General features: G+C 50.7%; 1 protein-coding gene across 1 annotated transcript; it reads right to left on the bottom strand.

Annotated features, from left to right (window-relative positions):
- Positions 1 to 1,336: 1,336 nt before the first annotated feature.
- On the bottom strand, positions 1,337 to 20,669 carry FKBP6 (FKBP prolyl isomerase family member 6 (inactive)). The gene is made up of 8 exons (XM_064166377.1): positions 20,449 to 20,669; positions 18,654 to 18,743; positions 18,016 to 18,218; positions 16,724 to 16,843; positions 15,574 to 15,768; positions 15,164 to 15,273; positions 11,963 to 12,050; positions 1,337 to 1,760 (listed from the first exon to the last, which is right to left on the bottom strand). The coding sequence occupies exons 1-7, from the start codon at positions 20,651 to 20,653 to the stop codon at positions 11,975 to 11,977; spliced, it is 999 nt and encodes a 332-aa protein (XP_064022447.1). The 5' UTR covers positions 20,654 to 20,669; the 3' UTR covers positions 1,337 to 1,760; positions 11,963 to 11,974.
- Positions 20,670 to 22,664: the final 1,995 nt, after the last annotated feature.

The following is a 22,664-nucleotide window of genomic DNA, read 5'->3' as shown; positions in this document are numbered from 1 at the left end:
ATTAGTACCATGCAACTCCATTTCTTCCTTTCAGGAAGGCTCTTGGAGTCTTCTGGAAAAAAAAAACAACACACTACAGATGTGGGAAAAAAATAGGTTTAGGTTGGAAGGGACCTTTAAAGCTCACCCAGTTCCAACCCCCTGCCATAGGCAGGGACACTTCCCACTAGAGCAGGTCACTGAAGGCCTCATCCAACCTGGCCTTCAACACTTCCAAGGAGGGAGCATCCACAAATCCCCCTGGGCAACCTGTGCCAGTGTCTCACCACTCTTAGTGGGAAGAGTTTCCTCCTAACATCCAGTTTAAATCTCCCCTTGGCCAGTTTAAACCCATTACTCCTCATCCCTGCCATTACAAGACCTGAACTGCTCTTAGGAGGCAGGCAACAGAACCCAAACTCTGCACTTCCTTTAAGTCTCTCTTCCTCAGACTAAGCAGCACAGCAGGATTTGATCTCCTCTTGAAGGCCAAGCCACCCTTTGCCAAAAGCACTGTCATGGGTTAGGAGAGCATACTTGTAAGAGACTGAGCTGGAATTTGTGCTCCAGCTCAAAGCAGGACAAGCCCAGAAAACCAGAACAAGCAGCAGGGTCCAGAAGTGTGCTTGCAAGGGGTTGCCAGCCCAAAGCTGGTTATCTTTTCTCTCTCTCTATTTTTCCACCCTTCCTCTCTGGGATATTCAACCCAGAGGGCATTTTATTTTAAGGCCCTGTCAGAGCAGAGTGGTAAGGAATCCAGCAGCCATCAAGATGCTGGCAGAACAAGAATGCTTCAGACATTTCTCTCCTGGCAAGGGGCCACCTTGGATCACAGAGTGACCACAGGCAAACCTCCCTGCCCAGCAAGTCAACAAGGCACTGAGTCATGTTTAGAAGACATTCTCCATCCTACTCAATCATGGGCAGCACAAATAGCTTCAAAACATTGTTTCATGTTACCAGGTGGTGGTTGTTCCTCCTCTTACTTTATGGTTTCTTGCTCATTTTGCATTTACCTGCCACCACCTCACTAAGGAGTGCTTGATTTTCTGCTTCTTAAATCTCAGCCATGCCATGAAGGTGCATGTTCAGAGACAGACAAAGAGTGGATTTGACTCCAGGAAGGAGCAAAGCAACTTGAAGGAGGAAAGCAACTTGACTGAAGCTAGGAGGCAGCAACATCTGCAGGGGATCAGCTGGTGTTAAGTCATTTGAAATTCAGCATGAACATTCACAGCAACATTCAGCCAAAAGCAAAGAGCACAACATGGAGCTAGCCACAGAGCAGCAAAGCAGACCCCATTATCCAAATCCCAGCTTCTGAACACTGTTAGAGACATTAATCACTCTTGCACAATTAACTGGCACAAGTCCTGCCAGTGCTCGTTCTCAGGTTGGTTTATTTTCTCTGAACAAAAAACATCAAACAGTTTTGTAAAGAACACCCAGAACAAACACTACAAACCTCCATGGCATCCTCCTCCTGGTCACAGATTCCCAGAACCTGCAAGAGGTAGGATGGCAGGGAAGTTTTTCCTACAAGGAGTGTGAAGGGGAGGAGAGGGGGAACACCTTGTGGGAACAGCAACAATACAGTAAACCACAGCAAGTTCAGGAAAATCAGGTTGTGTGAGAGCACAGAACTTCCACAGCACAGCCTCAGAGCAGAAACAGTGCTCCTGCCCCTTTTTCCAAGCAGAGGGGATGCTGAGATCTCCACCTGCCCAGAGGTAGGTCATCTTTCCATCCAGGATCCATTCTTTTCCTCAGCTGCTGGGGTCCTAGGGAAACAAGAACAGGACAGTGTTCCACAGAGATCACCTGCACATCTGATCTCATTTTAGCACACATCTGCAGTGGCTCTGAAAGCAACACCCAGAACACTACAGAGCAGCACAAGAGGAGCAGGAGCAGTGAAATCTCCGTAACATTCATTTGACTTCTTCACACAGGGCTTGGACTAAACTGAGCACCAAAACTACCAAGTCCACCTCAAAGAAACTCTGAGAACACCTTCCAGGCCACCCTCCCTGCATGGAGTCCTCCATGCCACCCTTCCTTTGTGCTTTTCCAGTGCCTGGATGCTGGCTCTTTGCTTTTAGGAGACAGTCTTGTGTCTCCCAGAAGATTCTCCTCATCTGTCATTTCCATTGCTTCTCCCAGGTTCACTGGCTCCCACCCTCCCCTCTTGCCCAACCCTCTATCCTGTTTGTGCAGCAGGGCCACCAAGGGGTCTGGGCACACCACTGTGGCACCAGCAATGGACCCTCAAGGCCTCCCAGCAGCGTGTCCTTGGTTAGCTGCCCCAGCCCCATCGCTCTCACTTGCAGCTGGGTCCTCACGGGTTCAGAGTCCTGGCACACACCATGGTGACAAATTCTGCACCCTGCAAAGCCCTTCTCTCATCAGCAGCCTCCCCCAGCCCATGATTTCCCCTCCTCAGGGCCAGGAGAGCAGAGTCACCAGAAGGAACCCAGTACCTCAGTGCAAGGTCAGGTTTCTCTGGATCTAAATCACAACTCTAAGCTATCATTTAGCTCCCTCCCCCTACTCTGTATCTCAGAGAGGAACCTCTTGGGTCACTGATGAGGACTTGGATCGCTTGCCTCCCCTACTGCATGGCCACACTGACTTTGCTGCCAAAGGCTTGCCTGCTCCTTCAGTGCCTCTCCCAACCATGCTCTCTCTCCCTCAGCCTCTCCACTCACAGATACAGCTGGCATCTTCTCCTCCTTGGCCCTTGCAAGCTGTTTGAGTCTGTGTTCAAGTGCCAGTCTAACACTGCAAGATCTGTAGTGGAGCTGTGCTGCACACGGGCAGAACATGGAGCTCCCCCTTGTCCCCAGAGCCGTCGAGCACCTGGCACAAAGCACTCAGCACACATCCGTGCTGCTTGCCGATGTGCCTGTTAACGTACTGCAGTGTCTCGCTGCTCACCGTGCTGCTGCAGCTGGCACCTCCGAGATAACTCATGGAGGGATCCTGACACAGAGGGGGCTGCCTTCATTTGTCACAGTGCAGACAGCACTAACATGCTGCTGAAAAGTCAGCCCTGCCCCTCCATCAGCCATAGGAGGGAACAGCAGAAGGAAGAGAATCAGATAAATCCTTGCAAACCTCTCCACGAGCTAAGCCATTATCTGCCTCCTACAGAAGCTCTGAGGATATGTTCAGAAGGTGCCCTGTCTCCTCTCAGCTCCACAATATCAGCAGCCCAGGCCAGTTTTTGATGCTCTTTCAGCAGCTGTAGCCACTACAGCTTGCTCAGCTCACTCTGCTGCCCTGGAGAGCAAAGACAAATCAAATTCCTAGTAGCAGGATGGGGAAGCCTGCTCCTTAGAGAGTATCGACTTACAGCCTGCTAACCAGAAGGCAAAAAAAAAGCTGCAACTGTGAGGAAAACAGAGCTTTACAGACCAAAGGATGAGAAGATGAAGCATCACATGATGCTCAAAAATTCCACACCTCATTCATTAGAGAGCCTTGAAAAGCACCACGGGAACACAGGATAATTAGGGCTGCAAGGAACATGAGTAGGTCTCTAGTCCGACCTCTTGCTCAGAGCAGGGTTAGCTCTGGGGGTGACCTGATTACTCATCTTCCTTCAGTGAGCCTGAAGCAGCTGGGTTTTAGTCAGTCTGAATGCTCAGAGCCACACAGAACCCGTGACTCAACTGCCACTCTGCCTGAAAAGCTAAGAGTCTGGCTCAGGACAATGTGCCTCTTCTCAAGGGCTGCCCCCAGTTTAAAGTTGGGGATAAAGCCACAAAAGCAGACAGGCAGCTTTCAAAATTGCCACAAACACGTGGGGAAAGAATTCCAGCCCAGCACAAACTAGGATTCAGGGTCACAGTCCATGTCCTGGTTCACCCAGACTCACAAAATCCCATGTCCCAGTCCCATTTAGCAGGCCACCTTCTACTGCCAAACCTTCCCAACTGGGGGTGAACAGCACCTCCCTACAGGTGCAGGATGAAAGAGTTGGGGTTGTTCAGTCTGGAGAAAAGAAAGCTCCAGGGAGACCCCAGAGCAGCCTTTCAGCACCTGGAGTGGGCTACAAGAAAGCTGGGGAGAGGCCTTTCTACAAGGGCTTGTTGTGACAAGACAAGAGAGAATGGACTGAAGTTTGAGGAGGGCAGTTTTAGGCTGGAGATTAGGAAAAAATTCTTTCCAGTGAGGGTGGTGAGACACTGGCACAGGCTGCACATGGAGGCTGTGGATGTCCCCACCCTGGAGGTGTTCAAGGCCAGGTTGAATGAGGTCTTGAGCAACCTGTTCTAGCAGGAGGTGTCCCTGCCCATGGCAGGGGGGTTAGAACTGGGTGATCTTTAAGGTCCCTTCCAACCCAACCCATTCTGTGAAGGTATGCATTGTACAGCAGGACACTCAGGCTGGCAGCACTTCCTGCTATCTCCAACCAGGAGAACAGGGAGAGGGAGTTCCTAAAGAAGGATAACTACTGGAGGAGAGTTCAGCTTCTCTTCCCTTTGAGAACAAATCAGAGATAGACAAGCTTAAAACCTTCAGCTGTGAACTAGAGAAATGGACTTATCAACCAGAACAAGAGAGAGTCTTCTACACTGAAAGCAAAACCCCCTAAGTTCTCCTTGCTGTGCTGCTGGAGTGTTCTGGGGTTATTAGAGGAAAGCATCTTTGCTCCTGCTAAAATGCAGCTGATTTCTGCTCTGCTGCTTGTCAGTCCAACATTATCCCCACACAGCACTTCCTTTTAGGTGTCCCCCACAGGCATACTTAAAAGCTAATCACTTGACGTTTCCACTGGCTGCTAGATGTGGTTTGGGGGTGTCTTAGCTACAGCTACTGAGACTTCTTGCTCACCGTGAAAAACAAAGGATCAAACTGGGAGTCCTCTGCCTTCGCGGCTGCCGTTTGAAGCGAGGCAGCAATGGAGTCTCTACATGCAGCTAATTAAAACAAAAACAAAAATATTCAAACTGAAACCCTAAAGCCATTGCAAGGAGTGTTTGATCAGTTCATCTCTTTCATTTCTACCTAATGGCTACACAATCAAAAGAGAAGTGGAGGGGAAGCACAGGGCCCTGAAGACGCAGGGAGCTGGCTGGCGTTCAAAGCCTCCGCTGCTCCCGCACGGAGAGCGGCGCGCTCCAACCACGACTCTGCTCCAATATTTGTTTCCTACCCTTAACAGCAGGTTGGCAGCAGCTCAGCCACAAAAACCAGCAAGGCACAGGCGTGCTTTGAAGTTCAGAGAGGAGTCTGGTTGGTACCAGCTATTTTAAATCCAGCTTCAGAAGGCCCAGGGAGTCGATCGTCAATTTACAGTAAGCAGCATGCCAGGTCACAGGGCACTTATAATCACCCTCACCTTTACTCTGCATTAAAGCCATAATTAACAGTTAATGTTTAACTAAGCCTGCAAAATTGGTTTAAGCTGCTTTTGTGCATGAAGAACTGTTGCTGCCTCTTCCCAGGTTTCTCCCCTTCCCTGCAGGGAAGTTCCATCTAGGCACCGAAGACAGCAAAGTTGTGGCTGAAGGATGAGGAAAGTGGGGAGTAAGAAGCATGCCCAGCTCCTGCCAGTGTGGCCCTCATCACATCCATGCTGTGAAGCAGTAGCTCCCAAAAGCACTGCAGAAGTAACCTTCAGTGAGCAGAACACTCCTCAACAAGTCAGCTTTGTGGAGGACAGCCTGGTAGGTTGGCCTGACCCCAGAGAAGTAGCTTTAAAGCATGCTGTGATAAATGGAGCCTCCTGTGGCAGGCAAGAGAGCTTCTTCTCAACACTTCTGCTCAAATCCAACAGGATTAGGATTCTCACTGACCATGCAGAGCAGAGGAAGGGATGCTTGGAGTTCCTAGTCAGAAGGACACAGCACACCTTGCACCACAGCTTCACACAAGTGGACGTTATGTGCACAGATCAGCAAAGGAGCTAAACCCTCCTTGAACAGCAGCTGCCCAAGAAGTGCTCTTCACTCAAACCCCACCAAGTCCCAGAGGAATTGTCAAACTGGAATGACAGCCTGAAGCACCACTACTGAGAGGTGAACAAGCTCCTTCTGCAAAGCACCACGTGGACCCCACGAGAAGTTCCTGACAGGCTGAAGCTCCCCTGAGTGGCAAGAAGAAAGCCCAGCAACAGCCACGGTGCTATCAGCCAGCTGATAAGATGTGCTGGGCAATCCCCCCTGAGAGGAGCAGAAACAGCTACTTACAGTGCCAGGCTAGGGTGGCTTTATCTGGACAGCTACTCCACCCCAGGGAGTCTGTCTGAGCCTGCCACATGCCTGCAGAAAGTTACCTAATTAGGGCACCACTTACCTGCTATCTATGGAAAGGATTCTGCTGCAGCCTCATCTTTCTCTCCCCAACATGCTGTGTGAGGCCATCCAGTTGGTAATGCTTCAAGGGGCTCAATTTTGTGATCAAGATGGCTGTGAAGCCTATCTTCAGAGCATGGGAGCATGCAGACACTCAGAGGCTCCCCACCTCAGAAGGCTTGAGCAGGCTCTGCTGCCCCATCACAGGTGACCAGATGTCCAGATTTACAGGTGAAGGTGCAGGGAGCAGATGTGCTCTTTACTGTTTATACAACCAAGTCCTGTGAGCTTCCACTGCCATCTGAACACCATAGAATTTTGGATGGAAAAGTCCTCCAAGATCATTCAGTCCAACCACCAACCTAACACACACCATGGCCATTACACCATGTCCCCAGGTGCCATGTCCACACACTTCCTGAGCACCTCCAGGGATGGCGACTCCACCACCTCCCTGGGCAGCCTGTTCCAGTGCCCAACCACTCTTGTAGGAAAGAAATTGTTCCTAATCTCCAACCTAAGCCTCCCCTGGCACAACTTCAGGCCATTTTCTCTCATCCTATCACCTGATACTAGAGAAGAGACCAACACCCACCTCACTGCAACCTCCTTACAGGCAGCTGTAGAGAGCAATGAAGTCTCCCCTCAGCCTCCTCTTCTCCAGACTAAACTCCAGTTCCCTCGGCTGCTCCTCACTAGACTCATTCTCCAGACCCTTCACCTGCTTTACTGCCCTTCTATGATCTTCACTTTCAGCCTTTTCTTCCTCAAGATGTTTGGGTTTGATATTTTTTGCATGTCAATTTGTCACAGCCCTCAGCTCTGCAGAAGCTCCAGAGCGAGTTCCAAGCACTGGCCGTGTGCTCAACAGACAGCTCAGTGGCAGGATCAACTCCCCAGAGATCTTTCACAGCTCCCAGGATGTTGATGACATGGCACTCCCAGCCTGAATCTGAGGTGACTGAAGAAGGATCTGTCAGGTCTGCTCAGCTCTGTGATAGAACACTGAGAGCTAAAGCAGAAATGCAAAAGCAGAGCTTCCTCCCAAGCGTTTCCAACCCCCCAACGACTTGTTCAAAGGGCAAAAGGTTTCACAAGAGGGGCAATTATGGGAAGGTGAAAGGAGGGATGAACTCTTCAACACACACTTCTGACTCAGAAAGGGCTTCATCCAGACAGTCTGGGTTGAAACTGATCCTTACAGCAGCTCCCAGTCCTTCAAGAGCTCAGATAACTTCCATATCAACAATGCTCAGCATTCTGTCACATCAGCAGGCCCCTGGTGAAGCTGGGTGGGTAGTGGGAGAAGCACACAAAGGTTATGTCTGCTCTTACTGCAAACAACTGTAGCTCTGCAGCCTAACTCACAGCACAGCCTGCAACAACCTTTTCTGAAAGCAACACTTCCCAAGCCTGAAGCCCTCCTTAGGATCTCCTGCCCCTGGGTGCTGACAGCCACAAACGGTCTCAAAGTGCTGCTGCCACTGTGTCAGACACAGGAAATGATGCCCTGGTGCTGCTCCAGCAGTGGTGGTGACCCCCCCCAGATCTCATCAGCTGCTCTGTGTCACTGCTGATGGCAAGGACATCCCAGGATGGAGCTGCACTTGGTGGACGATGCTTGGCAGCTCCCAGGCAGAGAAGGATTTTCCAGAACCACAATGAACACTTTCTCAAAGGCACTCAGCACTTATTTTTGTCAACCCAAGCTGGCTCTGCAGCACCACAGCTACTACAATGCCCAGGCAGAGCATTTTAAACTCTCCCAAAGTCTGTCAGAGTATCAGTGACTTCGTGCTGAAGCACAAAGCCTGGCAGGTCTCACAGGACCTTGACCAGCACCCTTGGATGATCAGGGAAGCATCTCACCTGAAGCCTAGGGTGAGGTCATTAAACACCTGCAGCTTCCTCTGAACAAAATGGAGACTGTGAAATGAGATAAGAACCCAACCACTTATTAAAGCTTTTCTCCTTCCTCTGCTTACCAAGGAGAATGCTTAATTAAGTCATCCTTCAAGCCTTCCCCCTCACTCCAGCAATGCTCAGCATAAAGCAGAGTTCCCAATTCCACAGCACAGGACAGCTTAGTGGTACAGTCATTTGCATATTCTAAGGAAGAGAAATTGCTGCTTCTCTGTTGTTCAGTTTGAAGCAGTGGGTAGGGACAGTAGCAGCAGGAGGTACTTTTTAGATCTGCTCAGTAATAAGGCAGAGCAGGAAAGGAAAGAGCAAGATGCTGTTTACTCCTTCCACTGGAGCCTTCCCAAGGCAGGAGTTTGGAGTGTGTTATGCACAGAACTTCTCAGTTTATTTGCAAGTCTCTTTAAGCTTATTAGGTCATTTAGCTGGCAACCACTGCTGATCTGAAGGCTAATTACAGTCACTTCTACCTGGTGACACAGCCCCAGCTCTGTAGCCAACTCTCAGCAGTTAATGGCTTCAGAATTGCTAGACCCTGCTGTTGGGAGCAATCTCCAGTTTGACCTCTGAGTCCTTGTTTCCTGCCATGATTTCAGCATTGTTTGCTTGCACTGGAACACTTCTCTGTGTGCTCTCAACCACTGGGACCACTTCTCCTGTGCACTGAGCTGAGAGACAAAATAGAGGCAAGCTTTCAACTCTGGCTCACCTATGAGAGGAAAAAAAAAGCTCAGAGACTTTCTGGGATGAAACCATCACCAAGGAACCTGTCCTAGAATTCAGACCATTTCTAAGGAATTTGTTGCCACTCCTCATGATTCAATTCTCTTATCACGAAGGACTACAGCAAAACAAAGATAAGAAAGTCCCTTTCATTTTTCCCCCCTTCCTGCTGGGTCTTTCAAACAAGAAAGAGCAAAAATACGCCAATAATCCAGAGGTCCTCAGCCCATCCACCTTGCAATTTAGAAGACAGAGGATGACTTTCAGCTGTTCCCATCCCAGATAACCTGGATCGACACATCTGCAGCACACAATGGACAAAGGCAGGCAAATAACCCAAAGCCAAGGCACTGAATTTGCAAGGAACAGAAGCAGGATGGATTTAATAAAGTTCTTGTGCTTCTCTTTCTCCCCCTGAAACCTCCAAATTCCCCCAGGAAGCATCACCAGTGGCCTTGCATTTCACTAAGGAGATTAATTCTGATGTGAAATTCCATTAAAACAGAAGGAAGTGTTCTGAGAAAGAGCTTCTTTTGGTGCAGTTGGAGGAACTGGGATACAGGAATGGAAGGCAGAAGGAGACACTCAAGTGTGTGTGGGTTTGGGTGCCATTGTGCAAAAACACAACAGAGCTCAGGATTATTCAGTACAGAAAATGAAGTATCTGTAACAGAGCAACCACTGCAGGACTCACCAAAAGGCAGAGCAAACCCAGCCAGAAAGGAGCTCTGGAGCAAGGGATGGATGATGCAGTATTTCAGGAGAGAGAAAATGCCCCAACTACAGCTGCAGGTCGTTTAGCAAGATGGGGAACAGCTCAGGTCACCACTTCACCAGCACCTGCCAGTTGATACACAGGGAAGTCTCCAAACTGTTGTGATTCCACTGGATCACTAAACATGAGCTACAGGCAGTGTCCAGAGGCCACCTCCTCTCTCAATGCAAACAGAAAGGGTGAAGCAGGCTGCCAGAACCACCCAGCACAGCTTGTGCCCTCAACTCAACTTGTACAAAGTCATCAGAAAACACCTGAGGATGTTCTGCCTCAAGTCTGCCTAATTAGCAGTGCCTTTGATAGAGAGCAGGAGCTGCAGCTTCAACTGCTTTGCTCCTCTCTGCATACATAATGAAGATTTAAAGCAAGATGCTGTAGCAGCAAACCAACCTCCAGCCAGCAAGAGGCTCTGACCTGCAAAAACCTCCCCCAGCAAGGGACTTCTCCTGCAATGACTTAACAGCAGACTCTTGTGTAGGTCTCAGTGATTTTACTTTGGAAGACTGAGTTCATTTTTAATACTGTAACCAAGGCCAACTTCAAGGGAGGTCAGAAATCCTTGTGATGACAGCTGTCCATCAGCTGTGTAAGGTGGGAGAACTCCAGGGAAGCTCTGCACATCTGCAGCCAGTGGAGAAACTCTGGCTGCTAGTTCAGACCCATCTTTAGGCTTGCCTTCAGCAGAGGTCTCTCTTTTCCCCTTTGCACTTAGTCTCCACTAACTGGAGGCACTGCTTTACTTACTGAGCCATCACAGGGCCCTCAGTGTGCAAAGCAGCATCTTACCAAGCTCCTTTCTGGGAAACAAGAGGCCACAACCAGTGGAAGGCCAGTCTGGTGACCCAGCAGATGATATGAGTTCAGAGCTTCCACCAGAACTCAGAGCCAGCTGAACTACAAATCAACACACAAAGCTCCACAGGTCAGGCACCACTGTGTACTATCATCAGACAAGACCCAAGCCCCACAGGTTTCCAAACTGCAAGTCTCTGAAACTCAGAGCCTCCTTGCTAAGTCCAGAGCACAGACTTTCTGAGCACCCTGGCAAGACACACTTGACAGTCTTAAGTCCCTTCTTCACAGCTGCTTGCCTGGGAGGTGGATACCTGCTAACAGATGGGATCAGTCTCATCCTGAACCCAGGGCAGCACATGTGTGCTCCAAGCAGTTAGCAACGTGCCCAGCTCAGCCAAAGGGGTACAGACTACAGCAAGGAGGGCACATCCAGCCAGAAGAGGGTTGGGCTGCTTTAGGAAGCAGCCATTCAACCAAACCTCTTCCTCAAATGCTACCTGAGCTTCCTCACAAGCACAGACAAAAGAGCCACCCTTAAAGCACCAGCCCTGCAGCCTGCACTCTCTCTGCTGTTGGTGGAAAGGCTGCCAACCCTCATTTCCTTCCAGCAGGAGGAGTGCTGCCTGTATTGCACAAGAGCAGAGCAACAAACTCTGACAGCCCCAAGCTGGGGCTGCTTTCTGACAGAAGGCTGCTGTCATTTTCTGCAACTCTTTCCCTAGGGTCTACCCCGAGGCAAGAGACCAGTGAAGATTTCCACTCCCCCTAACACCCCTCAGAAGGTTTTGACAAAAAAAAAGAAAGAAAGAGAATGATCAAAGAGCCTTTGTGCATTTATAAACCTGTCAATTCTGCTAGGAGATTTTAAAGCTTTCAAATAAAAGAGAGTCCAAAACATCTATTTGAAATGTTCTATACAAATAGGGGGTTTAATATTAAAAACCAAACCAACACCCAACACAACCCAACAAAAAACAACCCAGAAATAAAATATTTAGGTTTTTTTTTTTTTCCCTGAAGTGAGGCATTCCAACAGCTCCAGACAGGAGTGCTGGAGGGGAGGAGGAAATCCAATTCTTAAGTTTGACAGGAACACATTTTTTTTGTTTTGTTTCTTTTAATTGGCAGAGGAACAAGACTACACAGCTATATTTTTCTCCCCTCTGGCTCTGACAAGGAATAGCTGAGAAGAGCAGCATAGGAAACAACAAAACCAAAAACTTACTCAAGTGCTGCCAGTTGCAGGTTCCTGTCCCACACCAGCTCCCCTCACAGGAAAGATTCCCCAGGCAGACAACACAACAACCTTTCACCTCAACGCTCTGCCCCTTCCCTTCCGTGTGCTCCTTACATTTTGCTGCCCCCAGAATCCTCCCATGGAGAAGAGAAGTAGGTTCCCCAGCTGAAAACAATCCAGAGCTGGCAGAGGTCCTGGGAGACCTCAGCCTTTTTCACACAACCTGATTACCTTCATCTCTGGTCAGTCAGAAGATCTGAGAGAAGCAAACATTCGGCAGCACATTTCTTTCCTCTCCTCCATGTAGTCCTTGTAGCAGCTGCAAAGCAGAGAGGAGAGCATCACTGCCTGCCCAGCCAGCACACACACTGCTTCTATATACCTTAGCCTAAGGGAAGGGCAGCAAAGATGCAGCTCTTCCAAGTCCTTCCTCCCTAGCCATGGCAGAGGAGTTGTAACTAGATCATCCTTGAGGTCCCTTCCAACCCTGACCATTCTCTGCTTCTCTCTGCCACGTCAGGGAAGGAGAGATGGAAAGACTGTGCCTCATCCCTCCAGCTTGGGTCTTTGCCTCACTGGTGACTGTTTGCTAAAGGGATGGGTTGACCTTTGGTAGCCAGATGCTTTCTGTGCTAGTTTTTGCAAGCAGGTGACAAATGCAGAGGAACCCTCACCTGGTTCCTGTGGTCTAGTTTTGTGTCTCCTTTGTGCTACTCCTCGTGTGAGCACCTTCAGCACCTAAGCAGGAGACATCATGCAACTGCCCTACTCCAGGCTATCACCACTGATGCAGACTCTGGACAGAGGATGGGTAGGAGGCAGCAAGAACGTCTATCCAGACTGTGGCTGACAGAGCAGATGTTTCTTCCTCCATTCTCACTTCCCTGCCAGTGTCACATTAGAATGGCAAAAGCTCCTCAGACTGCTCCATTTCAATCCCTATTGCTCCAAGTAACAGTATCCTCTGCATCCTGTGCTCCCACCTCATCAGCAGGGAGGTCTCAGTGGTGAGGAATCCCAGAGCCAGAGGGTGACTCAGTTTGGGCACCATGCCAGGGATCAATAGCTGCCCCCATGGTCAGCTTTCCTGCATCTGCTACCATATTAGGTCAAAAGCAAAGGTTTTTCTTGCAGCACAGCAGAAGCAGCACAAGTGTGACACTGGCTGATGCTCTCTTAGTCCCCATCAGCACCCCCATGACCATTCAGTGAATGAAACACAGCACAGCAAGTCTCTCCTCTGAAGTCCCAGGCAGCTGCCACAAATGCCCACCTAGACACTCATAACTACCACAACAGCAAATTCAAGAGCCCCTCTTATCTGGAGGTGCAGATTCATGCCATGTATTAGAGCAACTCTGTTTTGTTCCAAATTTGAGGCAATGCAGCCTGCCTCCCAACAGAACTGCCAAATCCAGCAGCAGAATGGGCACCAGCAAGACCACCCCAGGTAGCACCAGACACGTGTTCCACAAACTCCTCACACCCTGGGTTCTGCCTCTTGTTTTCCAAAGAAAACATTGCCAAGAACCCGGCTCAGCTGTTGCAGAAATGCCTTCCTAAGTTTTGTTTCAGACAGCAAAAGGTAGCTGTTGACTAACACACAAGATTCCTTCTTGTAAAGCAGTCATCTACTCAGCAAGGAAGTGCAGAGCCTCCAAGAATGTGATTTTGATTCATATTCCATTTCTGCAGCGTGTGCCAGGTGCCACTTTTCTCAAGCAAGGCAGCCTGGCCACATTACAGGATGCAGACTGTGCTGTGGTATAATGAACATCACCCAATAATGCTCTTCTCATCTCTTTTATACCAATTCCACTCTCTGTCATAACAAAACCACACTGATTTTAACTGGCACTGAAGCAGAAACTCCAAGACAGCAGTGACTGAAGGTGTGCTGAGCTTCCTGACACACGTGTCAGCTGAACATACTGCCACCTCCAGAGGCAGAGCTGCCAAGCCTGCCCACTGCTTCCCCCAAGGCAGAATGCCTTCCTGCCTCCTGGCAGCACAGCCTCAACCTTATTAGCAAGGTTTCTCTTTTTATCTGCCAGCATATTTTGCATGAGTCTAAGGGAACACACAAGGCTTTTAGAATGAGAACTTCTAGCATTGTACCAGAGACCCTGCCCCTATCCCAAGCCTCCAAGAGCATCCAGCCAGATCTGTTGAGTAAGTGCTTATGCTCAGCAAGTAATTTGGTAGCTACATCCTGGAGACAGATTAGGATGAAGAAAAGTGGTTTACTGCAGTTTTCCAGACCAGCAGCCTTAAAGTCCTTTGTATTTCAGAAGTAACAGAACAAATCTGAAGACTTGGTGTTATCACAGACAAGCACAGCCACATGCAGGGACACCTCTACCAAAAGCTTAGCTGCTGCTGGCACTCAGCCCATGGGACTGCCTGCTCCAGCCACACCAGCTCCTCTAAGAAGTGGTACTGCTGCCTGAAAACTTTTGCAAATGCCTAGCAGCAACATGCTAAAGAGAAGGGTTTGTATTTGAGAGCTGCTTTGTGATCTCTGAAGCTGGAGACTACATCACCTCCTGCATCTGAAGAGTGCCAGAAGTACAGCACAGACTTTTGGGAAGCAGCTAGTGCTTCTGCCAGCTTCAAAGGGAAGAGGGCAGAGACTACTAGAGTTAGTCATGTTTTGGTGGGGCTAGGGCATGACTAAAACTGGCAGGATTGTGCTGTACTCAGGCTAGGGGTGCAGGAAAGTTTGCCTTCAAGATTGCTCACTGGTTTCCCCCAGGACAGCAAGAAACCCACTTTGAACAAATGTCTGCATTTCCGTCACTGCACACTGAAGCATTTCCTGTGCAGAATAGCTGCTGTCATTAACCAGCACACCTTAAAGGCAGTAAAGCTCATATTTAATAACCCAGTATATTATCAGCTTAAGCACAAGGGTGACTCATTTCATTTCCAGGCATTTCCACCATCCATCTCCCACCTTGGCCCAGGTCACAGAATCAGTCAGGGTTGGAAGGGACAACAAAGATCATCTAGTTTCAACCCCCCCTGCCATGGGCAGGGATGCCTCACACCAGATCAGGATGTCTAGAGCCTCATCCAGCCTGGCCTTAAACACCTCCAGGGTTGAGGCTTCCACCACCTCCCTTGGCAAGCCATTCCAGGGTTACACTCATGAGGAGTGTAACACACACATGCCCTAGAGAAACAGCAGGGTAAAATCAGGTGCTGTGCTCTCAGCCCCTCACCCACCACCTGTAACTAGTCTGACTGTAAAGGGCTGGAACTGGCTGTCTCCACATTGAGAGAAACCTTCTGCATTTCCAGGTGACTTAACCAACCCAGGAGTGTTGTGTGAGTGTCACTTTTTCATTTGAAAACACTTTTGATAGTTTTGAGAGGGTGTTCCAGCCTGAGCAGTCTCTCTTCCAGGGGGACAGAAAGGAGGTCTCTCACCTGGCCAGCTTTTTCAGCTCCCCATTAATCTCGTGGTTAAATGGCTCTATGTGCTGAGCTCTGAGCAGGAAGCCTCGGGCTTTTTCATACTGTGTCATGTACAGGCAGGCCTGTCATTGAAAGGAGACAGATGTGTTGTAAGATAAATCTGGACTTGCTGCCATTCTTCAGGCAACCACAAACGTCTGAGACACATCCAGGTAGCCCAGGAATCCCCCACAAAGAGATCTGTGTGACAGATTTACACAGAGCCACATTTTCCAAAGGGTCTGATGCACACAAACCACCTTGACTGTGGCAGTTTAAAAGGCCTGGCCCAGAATTTAGTGGTTCTCTCTAGTTCCCCTCCAGAGTCAGTCAAGCCCGGGTATTCCTTGATGTGGTTACCAGAGGAATTTACTTTTGCCCACCTGGCCACATCTGAAGAGGGCTTTGGCATTCCTTTGGTCAATCTCCAAGGCTGCCTCCCCATATGCCAAAGCTCGGGCAGGACGTTCCAGTTTCAGGTAGGTGAGGGAGAGATTGAGGAGCACCAGAAGCTTGGAAGCGTTGATCTGACACTGCTCTGCCTCACTGGAAGAGCTGCGACCAAGGATGGACAGCACCTGAGGCAAGCAGGGGAAAAAGGAAGTAGAGCACAATGAATTTGTTAGGTGAAGTGAGAAATCCAGCCCCTACCAGACAGCTACTCCCATGTTTCTCTTTACCTAAGAGCAACACAAATGCCCTGCATTATCAGCATGATTAGTCAGCTCAGCCACGAGAGTACAGGGCTAGGAATCTATCAACGAACTTGAAAGCAGCAGAACAAAAAATCTACAGGTGGATGTAGATTTTAAGGACATAGATGCAAGACAAATCTTACAGGAAGAAAGGCAATTAAACCTGGGTTTGTAACAAAAAGAACACAAGGAAAAAGCAGCTTGGAAGGAAGAGATGAAAAATGGCACAAAACCTCATTCCCTCTGAAAGCAAGGCAGATGCATTCCAGTTTGGGAGTAACTGAGCATTTCCTTGCCTGGAGAGGTTGGGGAGTGTCCATCGTTGGAGATGTTCAAAACCTGAGTGGACACAGTCCTGTGCAACCTCCCACTCCTTTGGCAGGCAGCTGGACTAGACAACCTCCAGAGGTTCCTACCAACTTCAGCTATTCTGGGACTCTCAACTGGAAGGCTAAAAATGAAGTCAGAGTGCCCACTGTGCCAGTGAATCTATTTCCAGACCAAAGGGATTCTAGATCCCTTCTCAAAGCACTTACCAGGCTGTGCTGGGCTCACACAGCCACCAAATGTACTCTTTCTGCCTTGGCTAGAGTCCTCAGGGAGCAAGTCTGAAGGAAACAGGTTCTGCCCATTTCTGCCAACCCTTCTCCCCCTTCACTTACTGCTGCTGCTGACAAAAACAGGTGTCTAAGAGCTGCTCTTAAATAACAAACTACCCCTGGAAAATACAATGAAGTTATTTGATCTCTAAATTGCACTTGTTCTGGTGAGCTAGCACTTAACAACCCCTGCTTTCACAGCTTTTCACAATGGAAAGCACTTCTTTCTGGGGGCATACCTTTTTGTATATGTCTCTGGCATGCTCAAAGTTTCTCTTACGGTAGAGGAAGTTGCCCAGCTGTCTCTCTGCCTCTGCCACTTTCAACACCTTTTCTAGTGGAAATGTATCCTGCTGCTCCTGGGGAAAGAAATAGCTGAATTTCAGCTCAAACAAAACAAGCAGAGCTCAGACAGGACGGTGCCCTTCTATTCAGAGAGCAGAAGGCAGGCTGTTGCCAAGGCCCCTGCAGCATCCAGCCAGGCCACCACCGTGTGGCAGTTCCCTTCGGCAGGCTGGAACACGCTCTTGTCCTGGGGACTCCTGGTGAAAAGTGCCACGAACCAGGTCAAGAAGCTCATCAGGCACAAAGGGATTCCAGGGGAGGGAAGCAAGCAGGAATTTGTTCTTAAATCCTGCCCAACTCTCTCACCTGCTTAGCACAGAGCAGACAGTTAACACAAGTGCTGCTGCTGGCACAAAAGGTGAAGCCGCTTAAAGGACTGAACCCTTAGAGCAGTGGGGCACCATCCAGGATGGCTGCCTCAGGCCAGCTCTGGGACCAGACTGACACCCATGAGACACCCCAATCAGCAAAACAAAACGCCCAACAATAATAAAAAAGGATTTAAAAAAATTAGAGGTCTCCTCCTGGGTGTGCAAGTTCAAACCAGCTCATAGAGGCCAGCCAGAAAGAGACAGCAACTAGCAAGAAGGGGAGTAAGTTCTCTTGCCATGAGTGTGGTTTGCTTGCAGGGCTGTCTGTGGAAAAAACTGGGCTGTGCAGCAGCAGGAGGGAATGAGGAGGGCCTCCCCTAGCAGCACTGCTGCCTGTGCCCCACTCACTGACCCACAACCACAGCCCAAAGCCCTTTACATGAAAAGGGGGAATTAACAATAACACCGTAACTCACCGGGGAGGAAAACGAACAGTGAAGGAGCACTTGGGAGAGCAGCCAAGAGCAGAGACAAAGGGTGGGGGCTGGAGGGGGGCACTTGGACGCTGCAAACTGAACAGAATCTTTACAGATAGCTCATCGCCGTTGCTTCTGAAAACTCCTGGAAGCTGGTGCCCTCTAGTGAAACCGTGAGGCTCCTGGTAAAGCCGAAAATAAATGGTCCAGCACATGGGAGCTAACAAAGGCAGCACACCGGGCAGGGCTAGATGGCCTGCGTTTGCATCAGGGTAGAGCCCGGCTCTGCCGAGCTGTACCCGCAGTCAGGCTAAAGCTAAGCAATCCGTGGGCAACTGGAAGGGAAGACAACAAAGGCTTAGCCCCCAGAACTACGTTTCAAACCTTAAGGCAACTCACAGGGGTTAACTCGAAGAAGGCATCGGCTTCAGCAGAGTTGATGAAGTCCAGCAGCTCCACTTCGAACAGGATGGTGGCGTTCGGGGGGATGACAGGGGGACAGCCCTGCTGCCCATAGGCATAACTGGGCTTGAAGACAAATTTGGCTGTCTCTCCCTTCCTCATGGTCAGCAGCCCAATCTCCAGGCCCCACAGTGTAATGTCTGTCACAACGAGACGTGGAAGGTTGTGAGGATCACAAACAGGGAGCCCACCTCAGACACCACATGACAATTCCTAAAGCCTGTAGTTGCCTTGGCAGCAACTACAATGCCCCAGGTGCTCCCTGGGATGGATCCTTCAGGCAATCTGCTGTGGGATTAAGCACACAGTGGGTGGCAGTGCCTCCTCTCAGGGCATTTAAAGCCACCAAGAAGAGCAGCCTCAGCAAGGCCGGTGGCAGCTGCCCCAAACAGTGAAGAGCAGCAGAAGGTGATCAGTTCCAGGTTCACTCATCACAGGAAGCTTTTGGATTCTCAGCAAGTTTTAAAGGCTTCAAATAACATAGAGATAGCAAAGAGTATTTTAGTTGAGATGTCTTAATGGGCTGCTCTTTACTACCTTGAGTCACAGGACAAACCTTCCAGCCCAAACCTTACCCTTTCCAAGTTTCATCAGCTCAGGAACACTGCAGTTGTGGTTTGTGCAGAAGGGCTCCACTGAGTCTTCCAAGTATCCAGAGTACTTCACTGTGCCCAAAGTGAGGAGAGGGGAGAAGAGAAAATCAAGAGTTTGATATCATAGCCAGTAACAGTACGCACAGGAACACACTGGAATTTGTGTTTGCAACATCACCCTTTTACCCTGCTCCTCTTTTTAACGTCTGTGGTAGAAGAGCAGAGGCAGCACAAACCATCTTGTGGTGTTATACCAAAAACCTGGTCACTTCCAAGCAGCACTGACCCAACAAAGCAGCTGTTTCACTATCTTCAGCCCTGTCTAATTAAGAGAGAGGATTTTTTGGTGTTGTTTTCTTTTTTTTCCCCCCCAAGAATTAGAAATTTTAGCTGAATGCCCCAATTATCTACAAAAATACACAACCCAGTCTTTCCTACCCAAAACTGAAGCCCTAGGAAGAGGAACAGGGATCTGCTGGAGAGGGTCCAGCGGAGGGCTATGAGGATGATGAGGGGTCTGGTGGGCATGGCTTATGAGGAGAGGCTGAGGGACCTGGGGCTTTTTAGTTTGGAGAAGACTTAGAGGGGATTTGATAAATGTTTATAAGTACTTGAGGGCTGGCCAGGAGGTGGGGGACAGGCTCTCCTCACTGCTCCCTGGGATAGGGCAGGGAGCAGTGGATGGAAGCTGCAGCACAGGAGGTTCCACCTCAACACAAGGGGGAACTTCTTTACTGTAAGGGTCCCAGAGCATTGGCACAGGCTCCCCAGAGAGACTGTGGGGTCTCCTTCTCTGGAGCCTTTCAAGGCCTGTCTGGATGTGATCTGTGCTAGATAGGATTGTCCTGCTCTGTCAGGGGGGTTGGATCTCCTTGGGTCCCTTCCAACCCCTGACATCCTGTGAAAATGTACACTCTAAGCTGCCTCACTGTCGTGGGCACAGTGAGTGATTTCAGTTCTCACTCAGTTACTAAATGCATTGTAATGGACTTCCCTTGACACAGCTCCAGGTCCTCAGACATCAGGAACCACTTCCAGCTTCAAACTTCTCTGTACTGTGAGCACAGGTAGGACCTGGAAATCCTGCTTTTCTCAAGGTCAGGATGCCCTTCCATTTAATCTGTCAGCCACAAGACGTTAAACAGAGTATCCCAAGTGCTAAAACACTGATAAGGAGAGCAGACAGTCTCTGAGACAGAAAGCCATACTCCTGTGTAACTTAAGCACTTTACATCTCTTTTGATCTCACGCTGAAATCAAAAGCACTGAGCTCTGCAGCATTAGAAGCTCAGGGGATCTTTTACAACAGGTCCTGTGCTCTTCATTTCCTCCAGTACCTGCTTCAGGCCCAGCCACACAGAGCAAAGCAGGGAGTTGCACCAAGACATAAAGAACACTGATGAGCACAAGATCCTGAATTTGGTCCCTGACTCTAAGCTACAGCCTCACCCCTGCTGAACGTGGAGATACAACTTATAAAGAAAGCTGCTCAAATATCAGTGAAGCCTGCAGGCCCACGGAGAGGGCAGAGCATTACTGCAGAGTACACCCAAACCCCTGGTGAGCCAGGCTGCGAGCTCAGGCAGAGCTCCCTGCAGGATGCCCGGCCGGTAACACGGGGCAGAGAACTCACAGCCCTAGGGAAGGTGCAAAACCAAGTCCGGGCCCTGTGGCAGAAAGGTGCCCAGCTGCTGCCACGCAGCCTTTCCCAGTCCACAGGAAGCCCAGAGAGACCTCAGCCTGCCCAGCACTACAGGGCCTGCAGCCCCAGCAGTACCTTCCACAGAGGAGTTGGGGGGCACAAGCTGCCCGGTGCCAGAACGCAGCTCCTGCTTGCACACCCCTCCATCGCCGGTGAGGTCCTGCAGGCCCCGGACCTGCACTGCCGCCGGGATCACGACCAGGGCCTCACCCAGCGGTGGAAGCCTTCCCTGAGGCGCGTCTGCCTCCGAAGCCTCGCCGGCAGCTCCGCCGCCCGCCATGCCCGCAGCACCGCACCGCACCGCACCGCACCGCGCCCGGCACCGCGCCCGGCACCGCGCCTCTAGCCCCGCGCCTCGCCACCAATCACCGCCCACCGCCCGCTGCGCCCTCAGCCAATCGCGCTCCGAGGAGCGGCCTCGGCCCAGCCCGCTGTTAAGGCGGCACGCGCGGCAGGGACACGCCCCCGCGCAGCTCTCGGCCAATGGGCGGCGGGGGCAGGCGGGGCCCCGCGGTGCGCCGTGGGGTGCAGGCCGCGCCGGGCGGCTGCTTGCCCTGCCCTGTCCTGTCCTGTCCTGTCCTGTCCTGTCCTGCCCTGCCCTGCCTGCGGGACACCCCCGGGCCCCTCGGGACACCCCCCGGGCCTCTTGTACGGATGGTTTCGCTCGGGGCCACCCCAGTGCGTCTGCTCGCAGGCCTTCTTCCCCCCGCAGCTGGGCAGCAGCCCTGGGCCGGCTCCTCTGAGCTGAGCCTGTGCGCTGGGGCACCTTAGCTCTGGTGCTGCTGTGGCTGCAGGAAAGGTCGCTTTACGGCCGGGAAATCCCCATGCCTCGCTCATAAGGTCGCTCTGGGGAGCGGTCTGAAGCCTTGTGGTGTATTGCAGTGCCTTTAATGTGAGGCTGAGATGGGAGTCCCAGCTCAATTCTTGAACGTGTGTTCAGTTCTGGGCCCCCCAGTTTAGGAGGGACATTGAGATGCTTGAGCGTGTCCAGAGAAGGGCGACGAGGCTGGGGAGAGGCCTTGAGCACAGCCCTACGAGGAGAGGCTGAGGGAGCTGGGATTGGTTAGCCTGGAGAAGAGGAGGCTCAGGGGAGACCTCATTGCTGTCTACAACTACCTGAGGGGTGGTTGTGGCCAGGAGGAGGTTGCTCTCTTCTCTCAGGTGGCCAGCACCAGAACAAGAGGACACAGCCTCAGGCTGTGCCAGGGGAGATTTAGGCTGGAGGTGAGGAGAAAGTTCTTCACTGAGAGAGTCATTGGACACTGGAATGGGCTGCCCGGGGAGGTGGTGGAGTCGCTGTCCCTGGGGCAGTTCAAGGCAAGATTGGACGTGGCACTTGGTGCCATGGTCTAGCCTTGAGCTCTGTGGTAAAGGGTTGGACTTGATGGTCTGTGAGGTCTCTTCCAATCCTGATGATACTGTGATACTGTGTCTCCTCTACCCCACAGCCTCTGGAGGGTTGTCTCCAAAGCTGAAGCCTCACTGGCTGAGAAGCCTTCCTCATCCCCAGCTGCTCCTGGACAGTGCTCAGAGGGGAAACTACTGAGGTAGCCATAAACCAAACACATCCATGAGCCAAGGGTCATCAGGTGAGAAACCCTTCCTTGCACAGCCAGACAGCAACACGCATGTGCCTTGCCCCACGCTGGAGGAATGAGGTTCTGGGTTCCTTTCTGGTCTCTCACAAAGACTGAAAGGATTTCAACAAATAACAAAAGATACTGTTTCAAGTGAAAAAAAACCCAAAAGCAAACATCAAAATAAACCAAGAGTTGTAGCTGACAAGAAAGTGTTTTGGTGAAAACAATTCCATTGTCCCAGGAAGTGTGGATGAGTGAACCCCTGGTGGGACCCAGGCAGAGTGGCTGCTCAGGGAAGCAAACAGCAGCAGCTCTTATCAAGGCTCTAGCTCACACAGTCATATGATGTGTGAGCCCACAGCTGCGTGGCAGGGCGGTGGGCAGCCCTTCACAGGGGTGTGGCACTGTCCTCAGAGCAGGAGAGTGGGACAAGAAGCTGCCTGGCAAGCAGGGATACCCCTGGTGGGGCTGAGGCTGCAGGAGGGGAGCTGCCTCCTCATCCGGACAAGGAGCTGCCAGTCCCACTGCCAGCCTCATCTGTCCCTTCAACTGGGTCAAAATCTTCAACTTGACTGGGAGAAGCCAAGTGACATCCATCAGGCTTGGTGTGTTGGGACGAGAAGAGACCAAGCCAGGGCCGGGAGAAACTGTCCAGAGAACGTGAGTGGTGTGAGGAGTGGGAGGCTGTAATTTGGGTCTCTGGGAGGTATT

This window comes from Pogoniulus pusillus, chromosome 27 (assembly GCF_015220805.1).
Source record: "Pogoniulus pusillus isolate bPogPus1 chromosome 27, bPogPus1.pri, whole genome shotgun sequence".
NCBI lineage: Eukaryota > Metazoa > Chordata > Aves > Piciformes > Lybiidae > Pogoniulus > Pogoniulus pusillus.
Note: the sequence above shows the minus strand (reverse complement) of the source record. Positions and strands in the feature narration are given on the sequence as shown.

Coding starts and splice junctions, on each gene's coding strand:
- FKBP6 (XM_064166377.1), bottom strand. CDS start 20,653: ATGGCGGGCGGCGGAGCTGCCGGCGAGGCTTCGGAGGCAGACGCGCCT. Junction 15,769..16,723: donor CCAGAGACATATACAAAAAG/GTATGCCCCCAG, acceptor TGCTTGCCTCAG/GTGCTGTCCATCCTTGGTCG. Junction 15,274..15,573: donor CCCTCTTCAGATGTGGCCAG/GTGGGCAAAAGT, acceptor TTTCAATGACAG/GCCTGCCTGTACATGACACA.